This window comes from Paramisgurnus dabryanus, chromosome 15, assembly GCF_030506205.2.
Source record: "Paramisgurnus dabryanus chromosome 15, PD_genome_1.1, whole genome shotgun sequence".
Taxonomy (NCBI): domain Eukaryota; kingdom Metazoa; phylum Chordata; class Actinopteri; order Cypriniformes; family Cobitidae; genus Paramisgurnus; species Paramisgurnus dabryanus.
The window spans coordinates 32,299,570-32,324,965 of record NC_133351.1 but is presented as its reverse complement, the minus strand read 5'-3'; the positions used below and the strand labels follow the sequence as shown (position 1 = coordinate 32,324,965).

Below are 25,396 nucleotides of genomic sequence, written 5' to 3'. Positions count from 1 at the left end.
GTATGTCTGTTTCTATGATTAGATGAGGACTGTGGCTATCATCTCTTCCAATCTGATAGTGAGGAGGAGGAGGAGGACAAGCCGGACCAAACACATGAAGACATTACACCAAAAAAGAAAACTGCTTTTCAGGTTTAAAGAGAACAAAACAAATACAAAAATCAAACTTAAGAATGAGTTAAGAGTGAGGTTTTCCAAAAGTTCAAATAAATCTATACAGGCAAATTTTAAAACCATGTTATGTCAGATACAGCAGATATGTTTGGTAAATTACAACAAGCAGGATTTATTCTAAAATCTTTTAAGCTAAAGAACATACAAGACAGACATGTTCTTCTGCTGAGGAGAGATAAACGCAGATAAAGACTAGTTAGCATGTTAACAGATTATGCTAAGCTAACTAACCTGCTAATGCAGTTTATGGGATGGCCTAATAAGTGCCAATTAACAAAATAATTCAAATGTCAGAGACGCTGTTGGTCAGATCCCAGCAAAACTGGATTTGGCATAACACATAGAAACTCTGGACTCCAAGGTTTTATAATGTTTGACCATTTTTATTAATCTCTTGACCTGGGCCTGTACTCAAATTTGGCATGTGTCCTTATTGAGGTGATACTAAGTGTAATTTCGGCATATGACCTCTTTCTTAGCCAAACTTTGCACTATCAAAGGTCACTTGGTATACTAACTTTGGGTTGACATCATAACGGAGTTAAGTGTTTGGTAAAAAATTACCATTGGAAAAGTTAAAAGTAAATACATTTTTGGATAAATTGGTCAGATTCCAATTCAGAAACACCTCTACTTTCAGATGTATGGTTTGCAGGGTTGTCATCAGTGCCGGCTCGTGACTGCTCATCTGAGGGGCGCTAATTCAAAATAAGTGTTTGGAGTGTCATGTGTGTTGCCTGCGTTTTCAAAATATGTGTTTGTTGTGTCATGTGAACCATGTGCATCACGTGTTTTTGTTAAATTAAGTGCCTGCTGCACAGGCGTCAAAACTGTTTATGATAAAAGAGACGCTCACGTTCACAAAATACATGCAAGACACTCCCTTAACAGTAAACTCTGATTATGCATGAGATTATTTGAGTATCTGGAAAACGCAAGCGTCTCTTTTATCATAAACCCTTTAGACACATCTGCAGCAAGCACTTATTTTGACAAGACATGTGATGCACATAGGATCTCTCGAAGTGCAAGACACTTATTTCGAAAAAAGGAACCACACACATAAAGGGCTACATACATTTTGTGACAAACCTCACATCGAGCGCCCTCGAAAAAATAAGTCACCGGCCACCACTGGTTGTCATAGACCCCCATATCTAACAATGAGTAAAAAATCAACAGATACAATAAGTTATTCACCTTCAGTGTCTGGGCTTCCTACTAAGGATGATAGAAATAGAAAAATATGATTTTGGTGTAACTTTCCTGTCATGATTTGTGACAGTTACATTGGCCAGGATGTGCTGGTAGAAGAGATTGCTTTCTCTTCCTGCATAAAAAGGGCTACATAAATAAAAGAACCTGCTGTTTTCATGCACATGCCACCTTGGAACAAAGCAGATATTTTTTTCAACTTTATTCTGAAATAATCCCAGAGGCTGAGCCATTAGTTTATAGTAAATGCATTTATGTGATAGATAACTCAGTGCCTGAAGTACTGTGAGTCAGAGCAAATCAAAGTTACTCCTTGCCATTTGTTTTTGACCTCAACAGTTGGCGTATGAAGCCTGGGTGGCCGGATCCAAAGCCGCCCTCAGAGATCATCAGCGTCAAGAGCAAAAACAAGAGACGCAACTCGATGTCAAAAGAAAATTACACAGACAGAAGGGTACAATATCCAAAACATTTACTCTGAACCTTATTGTGCCATCCAGTTCAGTCTCAGGAAATCTCTGGACTGTTGCTCACGTAGCTTGACTTATACTAAAGCACTTGGTAGCTATGTTTACAAAGCCTCCAGCCAGATACACGATTAATTTCTAGCAAATGGAATAGGGGAAAAGCAATTACTAGTTATCATCACCATAAATCCACATATTAACCCCTAACTAATTAAACTTGACATCACTGTACCATCATTATATTTAAACAACAACACTTCTCCAAGTCACTGCAGTGAGTCCATGATGGCTTTTTTTAATTGAAGGTGGGACTTCTGTCACTGAGCGTTGCATTTTTCCTTATTCACAGAATGTGGCATCTTTAAAATATTTATCATCTTTAAATTTAAATGTATATAATCTATAAAGACATTTAACACCGTCTCATTTTTTCTTAGCAGAACATTACAACAACTCAAAGCATCTGTACAAAGTAAATACTGAACCATTGGATAGAGTTCCTCTGTTGTAAGAGAAGTGTTTATTTCTGATACTGTAGGCTGTGAGAAAGAGGATTCTGACGAGGAGGAGGAACAGGAGGAGGTCAGTCATGAGGAAGAACAGGAGGCGCTCAGTGTTCAGGATGAGGAAGAAAGAGGTATGACACACATGTTCAGTAAGATCTAAAATAAGTGGATAATACACAGAACACTGAAGATTCCAACCAATCATCCTACTTATAAATTATATAGATGCTTTCATCAGACGCATACGTATTTTCGGGTAACGCGTCTGGACAGAGTGGTGACTTGTGGCTAAACTGAACTCTGGAACAAATACCTCGTTGAAAATAACAAATGTTTTTTATTCATAAAAATGACGGGCGATCATGGATCACTGCTATGTGAAGGAAGGTTTGGCATTGGATCAGTTAACATTGTAAACATTACACATTTTACACAAAAATTAATCACAACACGAACATAGTAAAACCATAGTTACCACAAAATAACCATGGTTTTGAAAACCATCAGGGGCGCTGTAAAGGGGGGGTAAACAATGACGATTCTCGGGGCCCACGAGTAAGAGGGGGCCCAGAGAAGCCCCCAAAATTGTGGTGCTAAAAATATTTAATAGTAAAAATTATTAACTTTAAATTATTCTATATGCTGTTTCCTGGTATCAAAAAAATGTATTTGTTTAGGAAACACAAACGTCCGTGGGCCCCTTTCCCCCACTCAATTATCATATAATGGTCAGTCCGCCCAAATTGTATAATCCAGGCAACACAGTTTGACTTCACTTATAGCGCCAGCAGAATATCAACTTGACTGACAAGGAATTGAAAATGCCTAAAAAAAATCTTGGAACAATTTTCTTAAACCCTAAATTCAAGAAAAATGTAAGAAAAATTTGCTTACCCCATTGGCAGATTTTTTTTTTGCTTGTTTTATGCACAAAATCACTTAAATCTAATATTTTTTGTCTAAAAACTAGACTTTTTTTCTTGGGTCGTTTTGCTCATCAAGAAAAAGCATGTTAATTTAAGAATTTGTAGATATTTTTACTGAAAACAAGAAAAAAATACTAAGAATTTTTTTTCTTGAAAATCATTTTTTCCAATGCATAAGTTTAAATGTTGTGGTTAAAATGACTGCTGGTGGCCGTTCTAGTGTTAAAAGTGCATGATAAGGGAACTCAATTTTCTCCCCATGAAAAATTCTTAAATTAAGATGCTTTTTCTTGATGAGCAAAATGATCTAATAAAATAAGTCTAGTTTTAAGACAAATTAATATACAATTTAAGTGAAATTGTCCTTAAAACAAGCAAAATGATCTGCCAATGGGGTGAGAAAAAAATTGTGAAATAGGATTTCTTTTTTCTTAAAAACTTAATTCAAGTAAAATTTTCTTACCCCATTGGTAGTCAAAATACCATAAAAGCACTTGATTTTATGTAAATTAAAATAAAAAAAGTCTCAGCTGTGTTGGGGGCCCTGTCAAGATTCTTTTCATGGGGCCCAAAATCCTTAGCAGCGCCCCTGAAAACCATACAGTACTTTTCAAAAACTATAGTTAAACCATGGTAACTATAGCTGGAGCAGAACAGACAATCGCTTGGCTCCCAAGCGAAAAAGATGAATATGCAGTGCACCTGCCGCCTATATATATATTCCTCCTGTGGGGCGTGGCTGGCAGATGCAAATGCTGCATGCCTATATTCATTGGCTTTTTCTAGTTACACTTGAAGCAGATTTATCTCTCCAGTGAGTTCCCAATTTGCTGGTCATTGACCTAACATCAAAGTGACCGACTGAAAGGAAACCGGTATTTCTGAATAGCCTGAGGGTGGGATTAAGCAGATTTGTAAGTATTTAATGAACGTATAGTACAGTACGTGTCAGCGAGCATTTGGTTACAATCATTATCTCATTTTGACAGAGATGGCGTTTATCGGCTTTTGCATCTGAGCTCTTCATATTTATGTGCAATATGAATACACTTAAGTCCTTGCCATCTTAGAAACAATCTTTCAATCTTTTAAATGTAACTTCTGCAGAACACAAAAGGTAAATTCAATAAAATGTCATCAATACTTAAAAGAAAACTTTCTGAGGGTTTATTATCTTTTAAATGCATCTAATTTGTTTACATTACACATACACTTACTTACAGAGGTGGAAAAAGTAATAAAATATTGTACTCAAGTAAAAGTAAAGTTACTTTTATAATATTTTACTTAAGTAAAAGTAAAGTTACTGGTCTAAAAATTTACTCAAGTAAAAGTAAAAAGTAAGTCATTTTAAATTTACTAGTTTTTAAATTTTAGTAAAAGTTACTTTTTTTAAGCGGGGAGAGGTGAGGATTCTAGTATAGTTCAAAAACGACAAGGGAATATAAATCTCAAACTAGTTGTTTTTAATTGTAGGAACATCTTTATAATTAAAGTGCAATAACAAAAAGTTAATAAAATAAAAAGCTTTTTTAAACTAAGAAACATTTATGGAATTGTTTAATGGTTTAACATTTGAGTTATGCACTTTTGAAGGTGGTCAGCAGCTGGTAAATACAATCACTATAGACCGTTTCAGCGGTAACAACATAAACAAGCGGCTGTCGCGGTCCGCATGTAACTTCCGGTAAAATCCGCTAATAACAAATAACAACAAATTCTTTAAACATAGTTTATTTGTATAACAAGCAAACAAAACAACACATAGATTACCTAGGAAACCAAAACATTTGTTATTTTCGAGGAGGCATTTGTTCAAGAGATCAGTTTAGCAACCAGTAAGACCATTAAAAAAACGAAACCGGAAGTAAGGTTCGGATCCAGACGTGTATCACGTGCGTCCGATGAAACCATCTATAGTAAGGTTGTAAATGATGTATTGCTGGTAACATACATTAATTTATTAAACTATAGTTTAAATGAGATGTAATGAGATATAATATAATGAGATGAGTACCATGGCTATATACTTTGACACGTTTATTGTCTTCTAGCTTCCCTGACCTGGGTACCTGATGTCAGATCTTTATTCTCTCTCTCTCTCTCTCTCTCTCTCTCTCTCTCTCTCTCTCTCTCTCTCTCTCTCTCTCTCTCTCTCTCTCTCTCCTCTCTCTCTCTCTCTCTTTCTCTCTTCTCTCTCTCTCTCTCTCTCTCTCTCTCTCTCTCTCTCTCTCTCTCTCTCTCTCTCTCTCTCTCTCTCTCTCTCTCTCTCTCTCTCTCTCTCTCTCTCTCTCTTCTCTCTCTCTCTCTCTCTCTCTCTCTCTCTCTCTCTCTCTCTCTCTCTCTCTCTCTCTCTCTCATGTCTAATGTCTTTAAATACATACTTAAGTAAAAGTAAAAGTACAGATTTTAAAAACTACTCAAAAAAGTAAAAGTACACAAAAAAACTACTCAATTACAGTAACGTGAGTAAATGTAATTCGTTACTTTCCACCTCTGCTTATTTATTTAGCAGACACATATGCAATGCAACTTCACATTTGTCTTAACACGTGCTCCCGTATAGCTCAGCGGTAAAGCATTGCATTAGCAGCGCAAGCAGTCATGGGTTCAAACACACAAACTGATAAAAAAAAAAAAAATCACAATAATGCACTGTAATGGGCTCCTTATAGTTGTGCGTAGGTCCTATGGCGTAGGTTCCGCGTCAGTTTTGTTGTGTATGATTTGAGAAAGCCAACAATGATGGAAGTAAATAAACAGTGACTTTTGTTGCAGTTTAAGTTAAATCACTCCACAACTTGGCCCATCTTTATTTTCACCGTCGCAAAGGGAAATATCTATGAGAGCAAACAATAAAATTAAATTTACTTAAATACCTCAAGTCTCTGTAATTTAGGTGGTACATTTGAATTGTAGAAGGGAACGGGAAGATGATTATGTAATATTACAGTACAGTATTCACAGCTGTGGCCTTAATCGCCAGATGAATGACTTTCAGAGAGAATGGAACAACTTCAATTATTCAATTATTATTTCATTCTCCTTGTCTCGTCTAGACCACATATTGAAGCGGATACTTGATACTTTCAAGTTTCTATGGGTTTTCCTGCTTTCTCTGGTGGAGGATATCATATCAGGCCTGAAGTCACTGTGTAAAGACAGTCTGGACATCTCGAATGTGCTTCACTTTGAGAAAGCTCTACTGAGCAAACAACAGAAGAAGGTAACGCTCATGTTCTGTCAGTTGTCGTTTACTTTTCTTTCCTTTTGCATAAAGAAAAATCATGTGAGTGGTTTGGACGTTGCAATGGTGGAGAAAACACTGGTAATGTCTCATAGTCCTGCTTTCATGGATAGAAAATTAGAGTCTGGATTTAACCCAAGTCATTTGCACTTATTTGCATGCCAAGATAGCTGATGCCACATCAGGACACTATACTGCTAAACAGCTTGCATATTATTAGGCCAAAAAGATATCAAAAGCACCACATGTTAAATAATACTTAAGAAATAATCTTGCATAAATTTAGAGAGAACCTGAGAAGCAGAAGTTTGCCATTAAAATGATAAAATTTTATTTGGAGAAGCCAACCTGACTTCTGACTAAATGTTAACTTTTAAAGACACTAATGAGACTATACTCAACAAAGAATGGACTTAAATTCTGAGATGAAGTTAACCTACTTCAATACTTCTCTATAAACCTGTCTTGGATAGGGTAAGAATGTGACCCATGACAGTATTCATCAGTTCTACAAAAACTGGCTGTCCAGACAAAACACAGAAGACATGTCCAGAGAGGACATACAGAAAACGACTTCCTCATCTCCTGTGGCTGTAAGCGGATCTCCTTGCAGCTACGCCAAACTCAACAGTGTCTATTCATTTGCCAGCAGTATTTCCAGGTAAATTACAAACATATCATACATGTATGCAAAGCTGTTGAGTTTTTCAATAATAATGCATACTCAAGGTGATAATGCGGCATTTAACAGCCCCGTGATATTTAGAAATGAGATTTATAAAGCCTGCCTGTTTTACTTAGAGCTGCTCCCTCTTTAGCGTTTTTTTAAATCTCATTTGACATTGTAGCTTTGTTGTGATTTACGAAAAACGGGACCCAAGTACAAAAGTTTTGGTGAACTCAAAAAAGGGTTTAATCACAACAAAAAGCCTACGAGGGGGCAAAGACATACATAAACGGGTTACAATGGCGAGATGTTAACAAGACAATATACGGTGACTCACTCAGTTGTTTGATATACAGACAGTGTTTTAACACGAAGCACACAATGACGGCTCAGGACATACAAAACAATTCAACACAGGAAAGAACACAATGGGGCCTTAAATAGGGAAAACTAAACAACGAGGGAAGGTCAAGTGAGGGGAGTTAACAAGGAGACAAGAGGCTGGGGGCAAAGACAAGACACGGCAGAACGCTACCCAAACAAAAGACCATGTGCCGCCACACAAAACATGGGTACCGCCACGATCGTGCCACATGACTATGAACAACTATGAATAACTATGACAGACTGGCAGGATCATAACACCTGGGACTGTTTTAAATGTGCTTTATAAATAAGAATAAAATATATGAACAGGCGCAATGTACAGAGCTAATAAACTGAACCAATACCTCCTAAATCTGAATTGCTGTTAAACTCAAACACACCGGCACCAAAACAATAAGCAATCAGGGTCTAAACATAGTTAAGCAACAGCAACTGTTTTTTAAAACTTCTGTAAGACAGATAAGTTGAAATGGTTCCCTTTCAATACGGTTCACTTCGTTTGCGTCAGTTGCTGACGCTATGAGGGAAACTCCTGTTACTCAGCGATTAAAGCCTATTGGTTAACGTCTTACAGACCAATGGCGTTTGAGCCCGCACGGGGCGTAGCCCACGCCCTTATATAAGTTCAGGATCAAGCGCCAAAAGCTCACTAGCGAACCTTCTCGCTGCTCCAAAGAAGAAGCCCTTACTTGCCGTTGATCAGAGCACTGCAGTGGACTACTACACCCAGCGTGTTCCCCTGCCGCTTTTTGGTTGAGTACAAAAGAGCAAATTTCCGTCTAAAAGAGCGAAGAAGCGCGTTGAGATAATAGCGCATCGGCACTGTGGCTCATGCCAAGCCCATTTGCCTGTGGAAGATCTCCACAACGAGTGCGTCCTCTGTCTGGGTCCTGCCCACGCCGAGGCCGTGCTCACCGAGGCGGGTTGCTCCCACTGCAAGCTGCTTCCCATCGCAGTGCTGCGCTCCCGCCTCGATACTTTCAAGAGGAAGGCTTCCCGTGCTCTCCCGCCTAAACAGCAGTGGAGCCGTGAAGTCGAGAGGCGCCCTGAGACAGAGTCCACGCCGGCTCATCCCCCGTGTGCTCCGTCTCCCTGCCGTTGACCTGTCACCTTCGTTCATGAGGACCAACGCCCCCTGCCGAGTGCTAGCGGCATGGTTTCTTTTGGGTCCGTTGATACTGTTGAGATGATGTCATCCTCTGAGGAGTTAGAGGATTGGGCGGCTTCGGATGACGACACCCACGCCGCCGCTGCTGAAGAACCCACCAAGTCGTGTCAACACGACTCAGAGCTCATCCGCATCCAGTCTCAAGCAACAGCGGAGCTCAATATTCAGTGGTCGAGGCCGTCAGAGCCTCAACTCAGCCGTCTGGATGAGTGGTTCCTGCAGCCCGGGCGTCGTCAACCATCCCACCAGCGGCAGGCGCCGTTCTTCCCGGAGGTTCACCAGGAGCTCACAAAGTCCTGGCACGCCCCTCACTCCACCCGAGATCAGAGCGCCGTCTCCCATGTCCTCTCCGTAGTGGACGCCGCTGACGAACACGGCTACACCAAGCTGCCGCCGCTCGAAGTCTGCCGCTGCCAACCTCTGCCTGTCCTCGGCAGGTGGTTGGAGAGCAAAGATGAACCACATTTCGAAGCCCTGCCGTCTAACCTCAACCTTGGCGTCTAAATCATACGCTGCCAATGGCCACGCTGCATCTGCTCTCCACACGATGGCAGTGCTGCAAGTTTACCAGGCGAAGCTCCACCGTGACATGGATGAGACAGGCCCTGACCCGTCATCCTTTAAGGACCTGCTCCTAAAGTCGCCACTCAGGCTGTGGGGAGAGCCATGGCTAGCCTGGTTGTTCTGGAGAGACATCTGTGGCTGAACCTGACAGAAATCAAAGACACGGATCGGGTTGCCCTACTTGACTCGCCCATGTCGGGGTTATTCACTTCAATTCGCTCGGAGACCACCCCGGTTTCGCGGCGTTTTGGCACAATCAACCGTGGCTCCCGACCTATGGCAGCTGAAAACATCAGCACCATGGCCAATACCGCTGAGGAAAGACATCCTCTCTCAGGCGAGAGGGACGATATGGCATACACAGCCGGAGCTATGGAATCTACACGTTTTGTCTTTCAGGACAAGTGTTAAAACTCTAACGGAAGCTAGGGCCCCATTTACCAGGCGCCTTTATGCTCAAAAGTGGTCTATTTTCTCTGACTGGTGCACAACGAAAAACTTAAACCCAAACACCTGTGAAGTGGAGCATATTCTCTTCTTTCTACAGGAAATGTTGGACAGCGGTTGCGTGCCTTCGACGCTTAAAGTATATGTGGCGGCGATAACAGCGAATAACGCCCTTATCACTGGTCACACGGTGGGAAAACATGATCTTATCATTAAATTCCTCAGAGGCGCTCGCAGACTAAACCCACCGCGACCTAACACAGTCCCATCTTGGGATCTGTCCCAGTTCTAAGTATAGGGCCACGTTCAGTGTCTCTCCGGTAAGGGCACCTCAGTCCGTTATGTATGCACGGCGGGATGGGATTACGTTACCCCATAGCGTCAGCAACTGACGCAATGCGAAGTGAACCGTATTGAAAGGGAACGCTTAGGTTACTCACGTAACCCTGGTTTCCTGAAATAACGGGAACGAGCATTGCGTAGCTGGCCGTGCTACAAACTCCTACGCAGTCAGTGTTATTCGGCTGCGCGCTTTAGTCGAATAATAGTGAGCTTTTGGCGCTTGATCCCGGACTTATATAAGGGCGTGGGCCCAAACGCCATTGGTCTGTATTTTCTACAGACGTTAACCAATAGGCTTCAATAGCGGAGTAAACAGGAGTTTCCCCCATAATGTCAGCAACTGACACAATGCTCGCTCCCGTTATTTCAGGGAACCGGGGTTACGTGAGTAACCTAAGCGTTTTCTGTGTTTCCATTTCTTATCTCATCATCGGCTTACGTGCAAAATCTTTGTCTCCTTAAAACCGTGAGTGTCTTGTTGTGCAGGACCGGCGGAGACGTATAACACTCATTTACTAAAGTTTTACAGTCAGTTTATTAAACCCTGATCATCACAGACTTGATACAGCAGCCTTATGTTTTCTGCCTGTATGAATGCTGATGTGATTGAATATCATGCTTTCTTCTTTGCGTGTGTTTGTGTATTTTTAGCTGTCAAACCGATGAGACTCCTCTAATAACCCATGAATCACCTGTAGATGATGTGAACGACACAGATTCAGTCCAGCTCTTCCCAAACCTTCACATATCTGAAGATCTACATCAGACTCTTGAGAATAGTGATGTCATGTCAGAGTCAGTCTTTCTCTTTATCACCACTTAACACAATTATATAGTTTCTCATAGATGTAACTCATTGTACAATGACTTTCAAATGATTTCTGCTGTCCATTCAACACAGAGATCCTGATGGCACCGAAGAGCAGATGGATGACAACAGGACGATACTGGAATGGAAAAGTGAAGAAGAGGATCATCTTCATGAGGAGTCTCGAGCACTCAGTCAGGAGACCAGAGAACTAACTGCCAGCGAACTGCTGCTTAACAAGTGAAACACAAAAAAACATCATCATTATTTCACAAAGACTAAACAAGCACACAATAGTTTTAAGATGTCAAGTTTGAAATTCATCTTTTTTTTTCTTCTCCTTCAGGATATTTGATATTCCAGAGATCGAGGCGTCGGAGGGGTTTTACGCTTCTTTGCCGTGCAGCGTGCGTCTCATCTTCGCTCTTTACCACACAATGGAGTCTCAGTCAGAGATGTTCTGTTATTTTGTCATCATCATAAATCACATGGTGTCTGCCTCTCTGCTCTCAATTTTTCTGCCCGTCCTCATCTTTCTGTGGGCAATGCTGTCGGTGCCCCGACCAACCAAACGCTTCTGGATGACCGCTATTATCTACACTCAGGTGTGATTTACACAGCTGCTACTGCTGATGATGAAGATGATATTCAATCATGAACCTGGATTATCTACCTAATACTGTATCAGTCATCTAATCACGAGTTAAAAATTATATTAATGAACACTGGTGTGACTTTTCACTGTTGAAACTTATTTGTAAAATGTGCATTTTTATCATGTCATAAAATTTGCTTTAAATTAAATTTTGTAACTCTGTTAAACTATAGATGTGCAGTGTTTTATCATACTTACATCTGTTCTTCTTTACTCTTTCTTTTTAATCAGCTCACAGTTGTAGTGAAGTATTTTTTTCAGTTTGGCTTTTTTCCGTGGACTACATCAGCGTATCGTGGGATAAATGTGGAGCGAGCATTTGCATTGCCCAACATCGTTGGGATTGAGAAGAAAGATGGATACGTCCTGCTGGATCTTATCCAGCTCATCGCTCTGTTCTTCCATCGCTCCATCCTGAAGGTGATGAGCAACAACAACAACACTCAAATGACACTACCTCACATCAAACCTATTTGTTTCAGTAACTCTAAGGTCATACATTATAATTCAACCACAAGCATGCGTTCACAAGCTGTATGAGCTGTTCACTGAAATGAGGGATGGAAATGCTCTGAATCAATTATAAAATCACGGCAGCCAATGGACAGATTGCTATTTAAGGACCTCCTGAACCAGCTCGAACCAGGGACCTTCTTACTTTTAAAGACCAGAGCTACACAGTGAGAAAAAGAAACAAAAAGAAAAAAGTAAACAAAAAAACGGCTGCATCCGAAAGCTTAGACAGCTGACTTGTTGCCTCACTGCCTCATGAGGCAATGACTTCAGAGGCAAGAAGGCAGCTCCAGGAAACATTCATTCAGACAGCCTTTATAAGCAGCGTAATAGGATTCTATTTGAAATATAAAGAGAGAGAGAGAGCTCGTTTGTGATAACAAGTCCAATACTTGTACGCCATTTAGTAGACCAGGCTCGACCAATCACATTCCCCCCATACACAAATGCATAAAATTGTGAGACAAGAAGATATATCAGGAGACAGCAGGAAATACAACAAACATTGGAAATTTTTTTTTTTTTTTTTGTGTGTGCACATTTATGAGGAAGAATCATCGTTATGTACGTGACAATTACATTTTCACTTACTTGACCTTGGAAAATAATAAAAAACCTTTTTTGAGACTTTGCATGGGTATTAAAACACAGGGTTGGGGGTAACGCATTACGTAATATTACTTTCCTGAAGTAACGAGTAAAGTAACGCATTACTTTATAAATGTACACATAGGGCTGGGCGATATGACTCAAAAAATTATCGAGAAAATGTTTTCCATATCAGTCGATATCTATAATTATCATGATAAATAACAAATCTTTACTCCTGTCAAATTTAAAGGCAGATTTTTGCTCCTGAATGAAAATTGTAAAAACCAGACAGTTAATAATGGTTTTAAACTACTTTTTATTCAGAACATGACAAATACAAATACTAAAATCTTGTTTTAATGCATCTGTATTTAATGTAATCTATTTGTTATGAAATCAACACATTTCGGACACAAAAGCAGCAGACTACTGTCACTTTAAGAACCAAGACAGACTGCTTTAAGTTTCAATATACTGAGTAACAGCTGTTTATGTTCACTTAAACAAGAAAGAAAACTCAGTTCAGTGATCACGCGTGTGTTATACATATACGAGCTATACACGCTGATAAATGGATGTCAAGAGTGTCACGTTGCTGTGGGAGCGCACATACCCAAACACTATATTCACTGCAGTGGTGGATCTGCTGCTTTTCCTCAGTTTCCTGAATTTGTGAATGTCCTGTAAATATACTTTTAAAGCTGTGCGGACGTGTGTGTGCGCAAGGCGGACGCTGAATGAAAGTACAGTATACTGCACCTATTGTGTCTGCTGTGTTTGACGAACCCTGTTTGCGCGTTCAACATTACACAAAAGAAAAAGTTTCCGCGCATTTGGATTCCGTGATTCCGTCCACGTTATCCGCATCGCGAAAATCATAGGTCTCTACTAATAAATGAATAACTTGCCTCATCTTCCACTCCTTCAAGTCTAACTGACACTGTGATTGTAAACCAAGAGCGCGTGCCGCATCCGGAAGTGTTCGCGCAACATTACGCACAGTGCTTAAACATTATCGATCACTTATCGAACTGTCCTGATCGGTTTATCGAAAAAGTTTATACAGGTAAAATTATCGTTATCGAATTATCGCCCAGCACTATGTACACATTAATATTTGAGTTACTTTTTTAAAAAAAATAATGCGAGTTACTTTTCAGTTTAATTAATTCAATTTAAAAATAAAATAATGTACTGAATAAAACTGAACATACTGTATTAATGTACAATTACGCACTCTGTGCACCTGAGCAGGAACAGTTATGTCAGAAACGGAGATGGCAAACCAGAGATTGACATTTTTGCGATCATAAACAACACCCCAAAGCCTGAAAAAGATCAAGCCTCAGCCAAGTACTTAAAAGTTACTTAAAAGCAACGTAAGCATTAATTTCCATGAAAAGTAAGTAACGCAATTAGTTACATTTTTGGGGAGTATTCTTAATATTGTAATGCATTACTTTTAAAAGTAACTTTCCCCAACACATCTGAGATATCAGTATGGTTAAAACTTTTTTTATGATAAGATTGACACTGCATGGAATTGCCCAGACTATTATCCAACATTACACTTAAGGTTTTATGCAGCATGAAAGTGCAACCCTCAAGATGGAGTTATATTCCAGTTTGTTATATCAAGGTATTCATCCAATAATCAATAGTTGTGTTTTATCAGAAAAAAGTCACTGATGTGAGCTTAGGAACACATAAACTAATCCACTAAGAGACTTGATTGTTAAGAGAGAGTGAGAGATAATTGTTAAAAGAGTTCATGAGATGAGGTGTTCGTGCATTTTGTACCTTTAGTGTCACGGCCTTTGGGACAACAAAGAGGTGGAGATGCCAGACTTCTTTAAGAAGCTGAAGAAGAAAACCGAAAAGAACAAGATGACCGGAGCATCGAAACGACAAGAAGAAAAAACGAGAAAACTGCCTTTCCTTCCTCTGCAGACCTCATACACATCTTTCTTTCAAAAGCAGAAAGGAGAAAGCGTTGAGAGAGGCGGTGAGATACCAAACATAAATACAATATGACATTTTCAAAACTGCACTTTAAAAATGCTGAGTGTCATTTCTGTCCTTCTAATGACACCAGATGCAACTTTAGCCTACATTCTTTTAAGGAACAGCTGTATATATCTGTTGCTAACATGATTAAAAATGTTTCGGCAGATGGGAAACAACACAAGAAACGAAGTTCAAAGAAAAAGCAGCGGGTGAAAGTGAGGCTAAGCAGAAAGGATCGAATGAAACAATACATGAACAACCGAATGTTGGAGGCCAAAGCTGCAATCATAGAGCTGTGAGAAATGAACAACGTCATACAAATAAATATAAATACATACAAATAAAAATATACTCTGCTTTCATGATGCACGTTTAAATACTTCAGTTTGGTTCTGTACACACTACACAAAGTTTCTGTGAATGATGCTGTGAAATGCTGTGATGTAAAACAAGCATCCTCCTGCTTCTCTTTTCCTTTCAGTGGTCTACATGTATACTTACCCATAAGACAATTCTTCTATGACATCATTCACCCTGAGTACAGTCCTGTGTGTGATGTGTATGCGCTGATGTTTCTGGTAGACGTGGTGAACTTCATCATCATTATATTTGGATACTGGGCATTTGGAGTAAGTCACGACTGCTCTATCAATCCCACATTGCTTTTCTCATACTTTGACTCTATGAAAATTAATTACGCACCCTGATGTCCTTCCAGTTGTGTTAATTATATGAAAATCTCCATCCAGAAATCCAGTGATTGTATTACTGAGTGTATTGGTTGTTACAGAAGCACAGTGCGGCGGCTGATATAACGGAGTCATTGTCTGAGGATCAGGTTCCTGAAGCGTTCCTCGTCATGTTACTGATTCAGTTCAGCACCATGATCGTGGATCGCGCTCTCTATCTGAGGAAAACTCTTCTTGGAAAGTGCGTTTTCCAGGTGGTGCTGGTTTTTGGGATCCACTTCTGGATGTTCTTCATACTGCCTGGTGTCACAGAAAGGTGAGGAGTTTCAGAATATCTCGGTAAGTTCACATGGGTGTGCAGTTTCTCATTTCCTCCTATTAGGCACCCAGGGTTTGTTAACATAACAGAGATCTTCCCTATGTAGTCAACTGAAGCTGTGGGAATGATATATAACACAACGCTGTGCTACAGATCACATCAAACAAGCCTAACGTTTTTACTATGGGATTTTCTATTGCAGGAGATTCAGCAGGAATCGAGTTGCTCAGCTGTGGTACTTTGTAAAGTGCATCTATTTTGGTCTCTCAGCGTATCAGATCAAATGTGGCTACCCAAACCGTGTTCTTGGCAACTTTCTTACTAAGAACTACAATTACTTCAACCTCTTCCTATTTCAGGGGTACGTCCATCATTCACTTACTCATTACTCTTATATATCAATGAAGGTGATGCTTTTAAATCAGTCCTGGATGCTGAATGAGTCAGTGCCAAATTAAGTTTGGATTTTAAAGGTTCCTGTTTTACATGCTTCTTTGGGTTAAAACGGTATCGTTCCCGTTGCTTAAAAATTAGAGATTCTTACCAGATCTTAAGCATCTTTTGCTACACATAATGCGCACTGGCCAATACTGTAAACTTGTTATTATAGTTTATATAGTTTTAATTATAGATATTATTTTTACAAAAAGCACATGGATTACCCTCAAAAGGCCTTTATTAACCCCTTGAAACCATGTGGATTACTTCTGTGGAGGATGAATGCACTTATTTGACCTTGAAAGTCGTTGACCCTGATTTCTACCATTTATAAAGCTTGGACGAGCCAGGAAATGTACTAAAATAACTCAAATTGTGTTTGTATGAAAGATGATGATCTTATGGATCTCGGATGGCTTGAGTAAATAATGGAAAAAGTTTTTTGCTTAAATTATGTAAAATTCAATTTAATTTTTCACAGTCACTTTAAATACCTTGGGATCCATCTCACAGAGGAGCTTTCATGGACCACACATACACACAGTTTGGTGACAAGAGCATCTCTACCATCCTCTTTAGGGTCTGGCCAGGGTTAGGGTCTTTAACAGGGTGCTGAAAGCTTGGGGCTGTGGAGAGTCTTCTCACAGGAAACATCATCACATGGTTTGGAGCCAAGGACTGAAAAGCACTGTTCAGAGTGACGAGAAAAGACCATAAAGACACTGCATCACACACATCTAAAACCACCCAAAACCAGGACCAGGAAGATTGTAAAAGACAACCCGGAAACAATCTCTTCTCAGATCCAACACAGAGAGACTTAGGAGGAGTTAGGCTACTGACTGAGGACCCTTGAGAAGTCTGCACATTACTACTGTCCTATAGACATATACACACAATTGGGTTGACTATGAAAAAATAAACTCTTTTTGGAGGATGACATTTATCACATAAAATCCTCCACAGTTGGGCATAAGAGAGTCACTTGGCAGCTGGAGCTAAAAGAATGAAATTCGACTATGATACCTGAATACCTGTCGTTTTGATTTAAGACTGATGCTTGTTTCTATCTCTAGTTATCTTCTGCTGACGTTGTTGTGTTTTGGCTGTAGTTTCCGGATTGTTCCCTTTCTGACTGAGTTGCGGGCTGTGATGGACTGGGTGTGGACAGACACGACTCTCAGCTTGTCTAACTGGATCTGTGTGGAGGATATTTATGCCAATATCTTTATCCTGAAGTGCTGGAGGGAAGCGGAAAAGGTGAGAGTTGGATTTTATTTTATTCAAAGCTGTCATCAACATTCAATTACAGTAATTGCATATCATTGATACACATAGGGATAGTGATGATGTACTCGAGTCTGGTCTTGGACTCGAGACCAATTTCTGCTTTCTCTGACTCGTCTCGGACTCGTTCCTTCAAAGACTCAGTCTTGACTCGGTCTCGGACCACAGTGAAAGGAGAAGGACTCTTTCAGACCGAGTCCTCGAGACCAGCACATTTTTTTATGTTCATATAAAAAACATATGAATATGAAAACTGACATGTTTTTATGGTCTTGGTCTCGCCTCGGTCTCGACTCCTAAAGGACTCTGTCTCAACTCGGACTTGCTTCCTCAAAGACTCAATCTTGACTTGGACTCGACTCTATTTGAAAACCAATGGTCTCGACCCTTCAAAGACTCGGTTTTGACTCGGCATAGGCGGTCTCGTCCCCATCACTACATAGTGACTTACAAATATCACAATAATAACACGAGCAATATCACTGCACAAATATAATAATGAAGGCTATTGTCACAGTTTAGAGAGAAGGACCAAATGCAGAGGTTACAACGCAAACATGTGTTTACAGAACAAATTTCCAAACATGACAAATCAGAAATGAACTGTATCATGAATGATGTTCTTGCATGTAAAGGTGGCATGTTTGTGCTGTATTTGAAGTTTCTGTCTTATTTTCTGGCTTTAGAAATATCCGCACAAACCTGGACAGAAAAAGAAAATGCTGGTGAAATACACCATGGGTGGCTTCATAATTTTTGCTCTTATCTGCATCGTCTGGTTCCCTCTTCTCTTCATGTCATTGGTCAAATCTGTTGCAGGAGTAACCAATCAACCGTTAGATGTGTCTATTCAGCTGAGCATATTAGGATATGAGGTGAGTAACTTTACACTAGTATACATGTATTCTTCGTTTTGAATCTACACTTAAAATAGTAAAAGTTGAATGAAATTAAAAAATTACTTCCATTGGTAACGTCCAAACATTTAGATTACATTTAATCTTACAATATCTCACTTTAATTGAATTTAAGTAAAAAATGTTTTTTAAAATGTGTTTTTCCTTAATTTTTTACTCAAAGAAAATTTTTTTTTCATTTTATTCATTTAAAAAAAATATAAACTTAATTAAATAATTTATCCTGAAAATTGTTTGTGTGTTTGCATGTGTTTGTGTGTCTCTGTGTGTGTGTCTGTGTGTACAGCCGTTATTCACGATGAGTGCGCAGGAACAGAATTTGATCCCATACTCCGAATCAGCACTCCAGAAGATGACCAGTCACTTCGCAACACATCCGGTACAACCTATTTGTTGGGAAGCACATCTGTATATCATTGTAAACGTAAAATAAATATTGAAGACACCATTCAGGGTTTTTAAGATCCTTTAAACAGCTTTAATGATAAATACCATACTGTGTACTTTATGAAACTTTAATGTGTATTTTAAGCAATCAAAGCCTTTCACTTATTACCTGGGTTACTGGAGGACAGTAGCGGATGGTGACTTCTCTTCCGAGGGGCAGGGAATTAAAAAAATATATGTTTGGAGTGTCATGTGTGGCTCATCATGTCAAAATGCGACTTGCTGCACACGCACCGAAAGGGTTTATGATAAAAGAGACACTCACGTTTACAAAATACCCATAAGACACTAATTTAACCGTAAACTCTGATTACACATGAGATTAAGCGGGTATCTGCCAAACGTGAGCGTCTCTTTTATCATAAACCCTTTAAAAGCATCTGCAGCAAGTACATATTTGCACAAACATGACAGGCTAAATACTTGTTTTGACAAGCTTTGCATCGTGCAACCCCATCAAATAAGTCACCGGCCGCCACTGCTGTCGAGTTATTGTAGAACATAAGAGTTCCACTGAGAACTTTTCATTTTGAAAGAATGTAATTGTTTGAGAGGTTTCACTGAAAACACCAAAGAGTTTTTCTAACAGTGTAAACTAAACGTATTTAACATCTGTGACTTTATATAAGATTCATTGGTTAAAGTAGAATGTTGGTTTACAGTTTTTTTCAGTCGCTAACAAGCATTTGTCCAATCAGTTGTCACATTTTCAAAACTCTAAACACAATTAGCACAGCATCGGTCTTTTTTGGCCATACAATTTATTCATTTCATGTCGTTTTCACAAAATATGCAGTCAGTAAACACATTTCCACAATGCTTACATTTTCTTAACAGACAAGCTATACCTCCCACCAAAATTATGGATTGTTTTTGTAGTATTTACAAATGCTTACACACAACATACCACAATAGCAAAAACAATATTCCAAACCATAGATACAGTATAAAAACCTTTATATTGGGTAAATTGGGCCAACCACAGCTGATTCCAGTCTGGCTTAGGTTATTTTTCTTTTACATTGATACTTATACAGTAAAAGCAGGACTTTGAGGAGTGATGTTTTTGAAAACAGAAACAGACAAACACTGTAATGTCTGGACGAGGAAGCATAAAAGCAAGGGGCACATGGAGAAGAGCAGGCCCAGTGAGAGGTGCAGTGAGAAATGCAGGAGCAGTGAGAGGCGCAGTGAGAGGAGCAGGGCCAGGGAGAAGAGCAGGCCCAGTGAGAGGTGCAGTGAGAGATGCAGTGAGAGATGCAGGAGCAGTGAGGTGTACAGGAGCAGTGAGAGGTGCCGGACAGTGAGAGGTGCAGTGAGAGGTGCAGTGAGAGGTGCAGGAGCAGAGAGGAGCAGGAGCAGTGAGAGATACAGTGAGAGATGCAGTGAGAGGTACAGTGAGAGGTGCAGGAGCAGAGAGGAGCAGGAGCAGTGAGAGATGCAGTGAGAGATGCAGTGAGAGATGCAGTGAGAGGAGCAGAGAAGATCAGGCCCAAGGAGAGGGCAATGTAGAGGTGTAAGAATGCATGGTGGTGGCATTCCAAGGGCTGCAAAAACAGTAGTAAGTGATGAAATTCACTGATTTCAGTAAGAGAGGCTGGTGAAAGAGTGCAGCCCAATTTTAGGAGGTGGCCTCCATTATACACATCTTTCAACAAACCAACAGGTAAGTATTGCATTTTAAATGGATTGTTTCTATTCTCACTTGACATGTCAATAAGGTCATACAGTAATGCATATGTAGAATTTTTTGTCCCTCTAAAAAATGCAACGTCTTCCACCCTCTGGGAGAAGAGGAAAGCTTCTCAAAAATGATCAAGATCAATACTGTAAAACTTTTTCTGTTCTATCATATTGTGTTTCTACTTTACCTACTGTAGTCAAGAGTAAGGGGAAAACCTGCTTTTTACTGAAATGCTTTTGAATGTGAACATTGCTGTACATGTGGACACACAGGTTCCAACCAAGACATTTAGCGTAAAAACAGTGGATTGCATGTTTTGCATGCAAATACCTGAAAAACTGAAACATAAAAGTCTATGCAGTTTTTGTAATGTCAACAATAGCCAGTATTTTGAAACCTGGTGTACTTTAATTGATTGCATGTACCTTGTGAAGTGAAAAGAAGTGTTATTCTTTGAAAGAATAATTTCATTTTGAGTCAGATTTCCAGTGTTTTGGTAAAGTTATTATGTGCAGAGAAAGATTTGTTCTATTTTGAAATGAAGAGTTAGTATTTATTTAACAAAATGTGTTTTTGAGAAGAAAATTATGCATTTGGCCAATTGTGTTTTGTAGGTGGAACTCTGTGTTAAGTGTTTAGAAAAATTATCTGAAGTATGGGTAAGCGCTTGTTAGCGATTGAAAAAAACTGTAAGCTCTTTTGTTCAGATTATTTCTGCATTGCTCATGTGATCAGATATTGTTATCAACATTAATGCAGTGTGATTCACCTAGATCTTGTCTGTCATCTTTCAGTTCTGTGGTCTGATCAAATCATCCTCTTTGTTTCTCAGTCAGCAATGCAGTTTATTGTCAACTATATGCCAGAGGACATTGTGACGGCAAAGGTCAAATCTGATGCCAGTTTGCTGTGGAGCATCAGTCCAGCCAGCAGAGAAGCCATGATCCATGAGCTCAGCATCTCCACACACATCTACATCACACTGCGTTGGACTTTACTACGGTACACACTACACTACACAGGCCACGATTGATGATGTGAGAATGATCAGACTAGTGAAAGCAGTTTTATCCTCTCACTTCACACATCTGGAGATTCTCACTAATGAGTAAAATGGCTTGTTCTATCAAATGCATTTAATGGCTATCTTTTAATTGATGTGTTTTTTATACATCTGAGCAGGAACGCCTCTTTGGTGATGAATGTAGAGGCTTCTGGTGAACGCACTGTCAAGTATGAAGACAGTGCTCTGAAACAAGAACTGGTGTCCATGCTCAGAGGAACACAGAGTCGTCCAGTGTGAGTCTCGAAGTATTTTGCAAAAATACCCTGTGCACATGTGCAGGACAATTCCTCTCAAATTCACGTGTTATATTTACCTCTTATCTACATATCACATGATTCTCGTCACAGAAACATGCAAGACAATAGCAACACGCATTATTAAGGTAATGGGGTCATGTGCTGTACATTCTACAGCGTTGCCTGTTCGAAAATTGTTTTTATTGTCTATATCTGAAAACTTCTTAAGAACAACTTTCTCCAACTCAACTCAGCTTTGACATTTATCCAGACATAAAACATGAACTTCACGAGAGATGGCATTGCCAAGTCGAGTCAATTTTTTCGAGTTCAAATTTGGACTACTGTTTACAGGGGCGTAGCACAAAGTAACAAAAACGTAAACAAAATGTGCGTGCAGATAGACAAAACCATTTGGCGCATTAGCAAGGGGTGGGACCGTGAGACTTTCGATATTTTTAACTTATACAAAATGTACTCATTCAAACAGTTATTCAGCCAATACACTAACTTTACATTTTATCTGACATTCATTATGAAATTTAATTAGGAAATGAAAATATCCAGGTAAAATTAAATATATTCTAGAATTTTCAAGGGCCCTTGGGGCCCTGGTAATCAGTAATGGTTGTACACCCAGTCCTACGCCCCTGACTGTTTAAACTGTTTCCATAAGTTTTTTTTTTAGCGGGTTAAAGATGAAGATTTTGTTGATTATTGTTGGTATTTGAGCTGTGAATAGTCTTCAGGATGCTTTTGGGCTATTTTTGAATGTCCATTGGGATGGTTTTTATACGCGAATCTGGCAACCCTGGCTGTGCGAATATGCAGATGTTTGGTTCGGATTATATAAAATGTAAACAAACATTTTATTCAGATTGCAATGTTTAGGGTGCATATAAACTGTATTGTCGTAACCTTAAAACGGATAAAATTCAGTTGGATTGACAAAATCATGTGCATGTAATAGGGCTGTGCAAAAAATCGACTGCGATTCTCATGCGCGTGTCATCAGTAAAGCCGGTTCGGTGATTAGTATTAAATCGCCATCAGCTGCTTTCAGATGGAGCAGCATTTATTACACAGACCCGTAGTTCACCGAGAAGCTAGGCAAAATCGGGTTCAAAATCGACTCCGATTATCTAGGCGATTTTGCCTAGCTTCTCGGTGAACTACGGGTCTGTGTAATAAATGCTGCTCCATCTGAAAGCAGCTGATGGCGATTTACTTCAAATCACGGAACCGGCTTTACTGATGACACGCGCATGAGAATCGCAGTCGATTTTTTGCACAGCCCTAGCATGTAAACATAGCCGGTGTGTCAAACACATTACCATATGATTATTTACAACTTACTCGTTGTGATTTCTCTCAGGATGTTAGAAAATCTGCTTCCTAAATACATCAGAGGATCTTCAGGACCTAATGCTAAAGTGGCACGTCGACTTCAAGTGGGTCTACAGTTTTTCCGTCCTCTGTCCATCAAACTGCAGCGAGCCAATAGCAGTTCTTTAGAGACGAGTCCGCAGTGGTGGGTGGTGGAGGAGTGTTTCCCCGCTCTGTCGACTAGCAAATGTCAAAATATTGAGATGGTGGTGTTTAATGATAAAGTCAGCCCGTCCAGTGTGGGCTTCTTGGCCGGATACGGGTGAGTTTCAGTAACACAACTCTTACTTGTGTGGAACACAGATGATGTTTTGAAGAATGTTCACACTGCTTTTTGGTCTGAACAGCTTTGAGATGATAAACTTTTAAGTTCAGCTGTTGTATTTCTCAATGTTTCTCTCTAACATTTCACCTGTTTTTCTGCTGTAGAATCGTGGGTCTGTACATGTCTGTAGTTCTGGTTGTCGGTAAGTTTGTACGCGAGTTCTTCACTGGAATATCTCGATCCATCATGTACGAAGAGCTGCCGTGCGTGGACCGCGTGCTTAAACTGTGCAATGATATTTTCATTGTGCGAGAGACAGGAGAGATGGAGATGGAGGAGCAGATGTTTGAGAAACTCATCTTCTTGTATCGCTCACCAGAGACCATGATCAAAATGACACGGCAGAAAAAACAATAACTTTTGCACACTTCAGATGTATTTTAATATTGTGTGAATACGGACGATGACTAATGAAAGGAAAATCAAAACAGGATGAATGCAGATCTCCCACAATTGAACATCACAATTTATACTGTAACTCATAAAAACACTCAGCACACCCAGATCCTGATTTTCTATGATGACAAGAGGATCTCGGAGTATTTGGGCACAAAGACATGGTAACATTTACACAATGCATGCATTAAGTTGTTTTTCTGTTAAAATGTAAAAAAACATCTGTTTGCTTTTTTCCATCTAAGCTATAAACATGAAATATATTTGCAGTGATTTAAGTAATATGCATTCCTGTAGCTTAACTGGTAGAGCATCCACGGGTACTGATGAAATGTATAGCATGAATGCATTGTATGTTACTTTAGATGAAATGCATACAAGAATAGAATATTAAACAATGGCATGTGAAATGGAGGTTAAGATTTAAATTGTTTTATTTTAGTGTCACAACAAATAAAATTATGTCATTTTTTAAACACCCTCATGTCATTTCAAACCCATAAAACTTTAATTCAAGACAAAAGGTGAATATTTGAAGAATATTCTAGCTACTCTTTTCTTTATAATGAAAGTAAATAAAAACTGTAAAATTGACTCATCACATCATCCTAACACAGCATGTCCTAAACAAGGAAACGTTTGTAATGTCAGCTAAACTTCCTATTATTTGTTTATTATTTATTATAGGGTACTTGATTTTTCACATGTGAAATAAAATATCTGAAAATCCCATTTTACAGGCAGTGCTTTAGGTTTATAAGAAATTCATCTCACTGTCCGGATATGAGAAATCATTTAATTGCCATTGCAATTAAAATTCAAACTTTCCCATTTATAGGCTATGAGGATAAAGTGCTTTCTGTTAGCAAACCCACACTTTAAAGGTTAACAAAGTTATTTAGAAGATTTTTCTTATTCTGATCTGTTTATTCATTATGTGCTGTCAGTAGGGATGGGTACCGAAACCAGGTGTTGTGCCGAATTCTGTGACCTATCGAATTCTGTGACCAGGGGTCGCTGTTTAGCAATTTTTTCACGCGAGACCGCGCCGGGCGCCCGTGCACATTATCGTGAGCGCGGCAAGGGAGTCATTTACCCTCGCTCGCTCTATTCTATCGTATGAATGAAGCAGTCAGACTTCGTGAGAAACGAACGCGCCGATTAAAATAACGCGAAATAGGTTCTAAAATACCAGAACATCACAAATGTTTTGTTTTTTTTACTTGCGGCTGTTGCCATTTAATGTTACACACATCTGGTAGGGAGTAACAACAGCTTACCGAAATCTGTGACCTCTCTCTGTTTCATTCAGAATTGCAATAATGTTACTCAAATTCAGTCTGGTGATGTCTAATCTCATCTGTAATATATCATTAAATGGATTTTGACCTGATGTTAACACTTACACACATACAGCAGGGTCACACAATCTGACAGACAGTATAAACAGCCTACCGAAAACTGTGACCTCTCTCTGTTTCATTCAGAATTGCAATAATGTTACCCAAATTCAGTCAGGTGA

The 25,396-nt window shown here is 39.4% G+C and overlaps 1 protein-coding gene across 1 annotated transcript in view; it reads left to right on the top strand.

Annotated features, from left to right (window-relative positions):
- Positions 1–24,765, top strand: part of LOC135782679 (piezo-type mechanosensitive ion channel component 2) — an 80,545-nt gene extending 55,780 nt beyond the window's left edge. Inside the window, exons 31-51 of the mRNA XM_065293133.2 lie at positions 23–132; positions 1,729–1,843; positions 2,395–2,493; positions 6,348–6,514; positions 7,009–7,196; positions 10,762–10,905; positions 11,012–11,158; positions 11,265–11,523; positions 11,805–11,993; positions 14,484–14,682; positions 14,850–14,979; positions 15,166–15,313; positions 15,475–15,689; positions 15,895–16,053; positions 17,243–17,390; positions 18,104–18,292; positions 18,621–18,713; positions 21,298–21,467; positions 21,648–21,764; positions 23,143–23,415; positions 23,583–24,765. Of these exons, the coding sequence (XP_065149205.1) occupies positions 23–132; positions 1,729–1,843; positions 2,395–2,493; positions 6,348–6,514; positions 7,009–7,196; positions 10,762–10,905; positions 11,012–11,158; positions 11,265–11,523; positions 11,805–11,993; positions 14,484–14,682; positions 14,850–14,979; positions 15,166–15,313; positions 15,475–15,689; positions 15,895–16,053; positions 17,243–17,390; positions 18,104–18,292; positions 18,621–18,713; positions 21,298–21,467; positions 21,648–21,764; positions 23,143–23,415; positions 23,583–23,835 (3,512 nt within the window). The 3' untranslated portion in view covers positions 23,836–24,765. The remainder of the gene's footprint in view (positions 1–22; positions 133–1,728; positions 1,844–2,394; positions 2,494–6,347; positions 6,515–7,008; positions 7,197–10,761; positions 10,906–11,011; positions 11,159–11,264; positions 11,524–11,804; positions 11,994–14,483; positions 14,683–14,849; positions 14,980–15,165; positions 15,314–15,474; positions 15,690–15,894; positions 16,054–17,242; positions 17,391–18,103; positions 18,293–18,620; positions 18,714–21,297; positions 21,468–21,647; positions 21,765–23,142; positions 23,416–23,582) is intronic.
- The last annotated feature ends 631 nt before the right edge of the window (positions 24,766–25,396 follow it).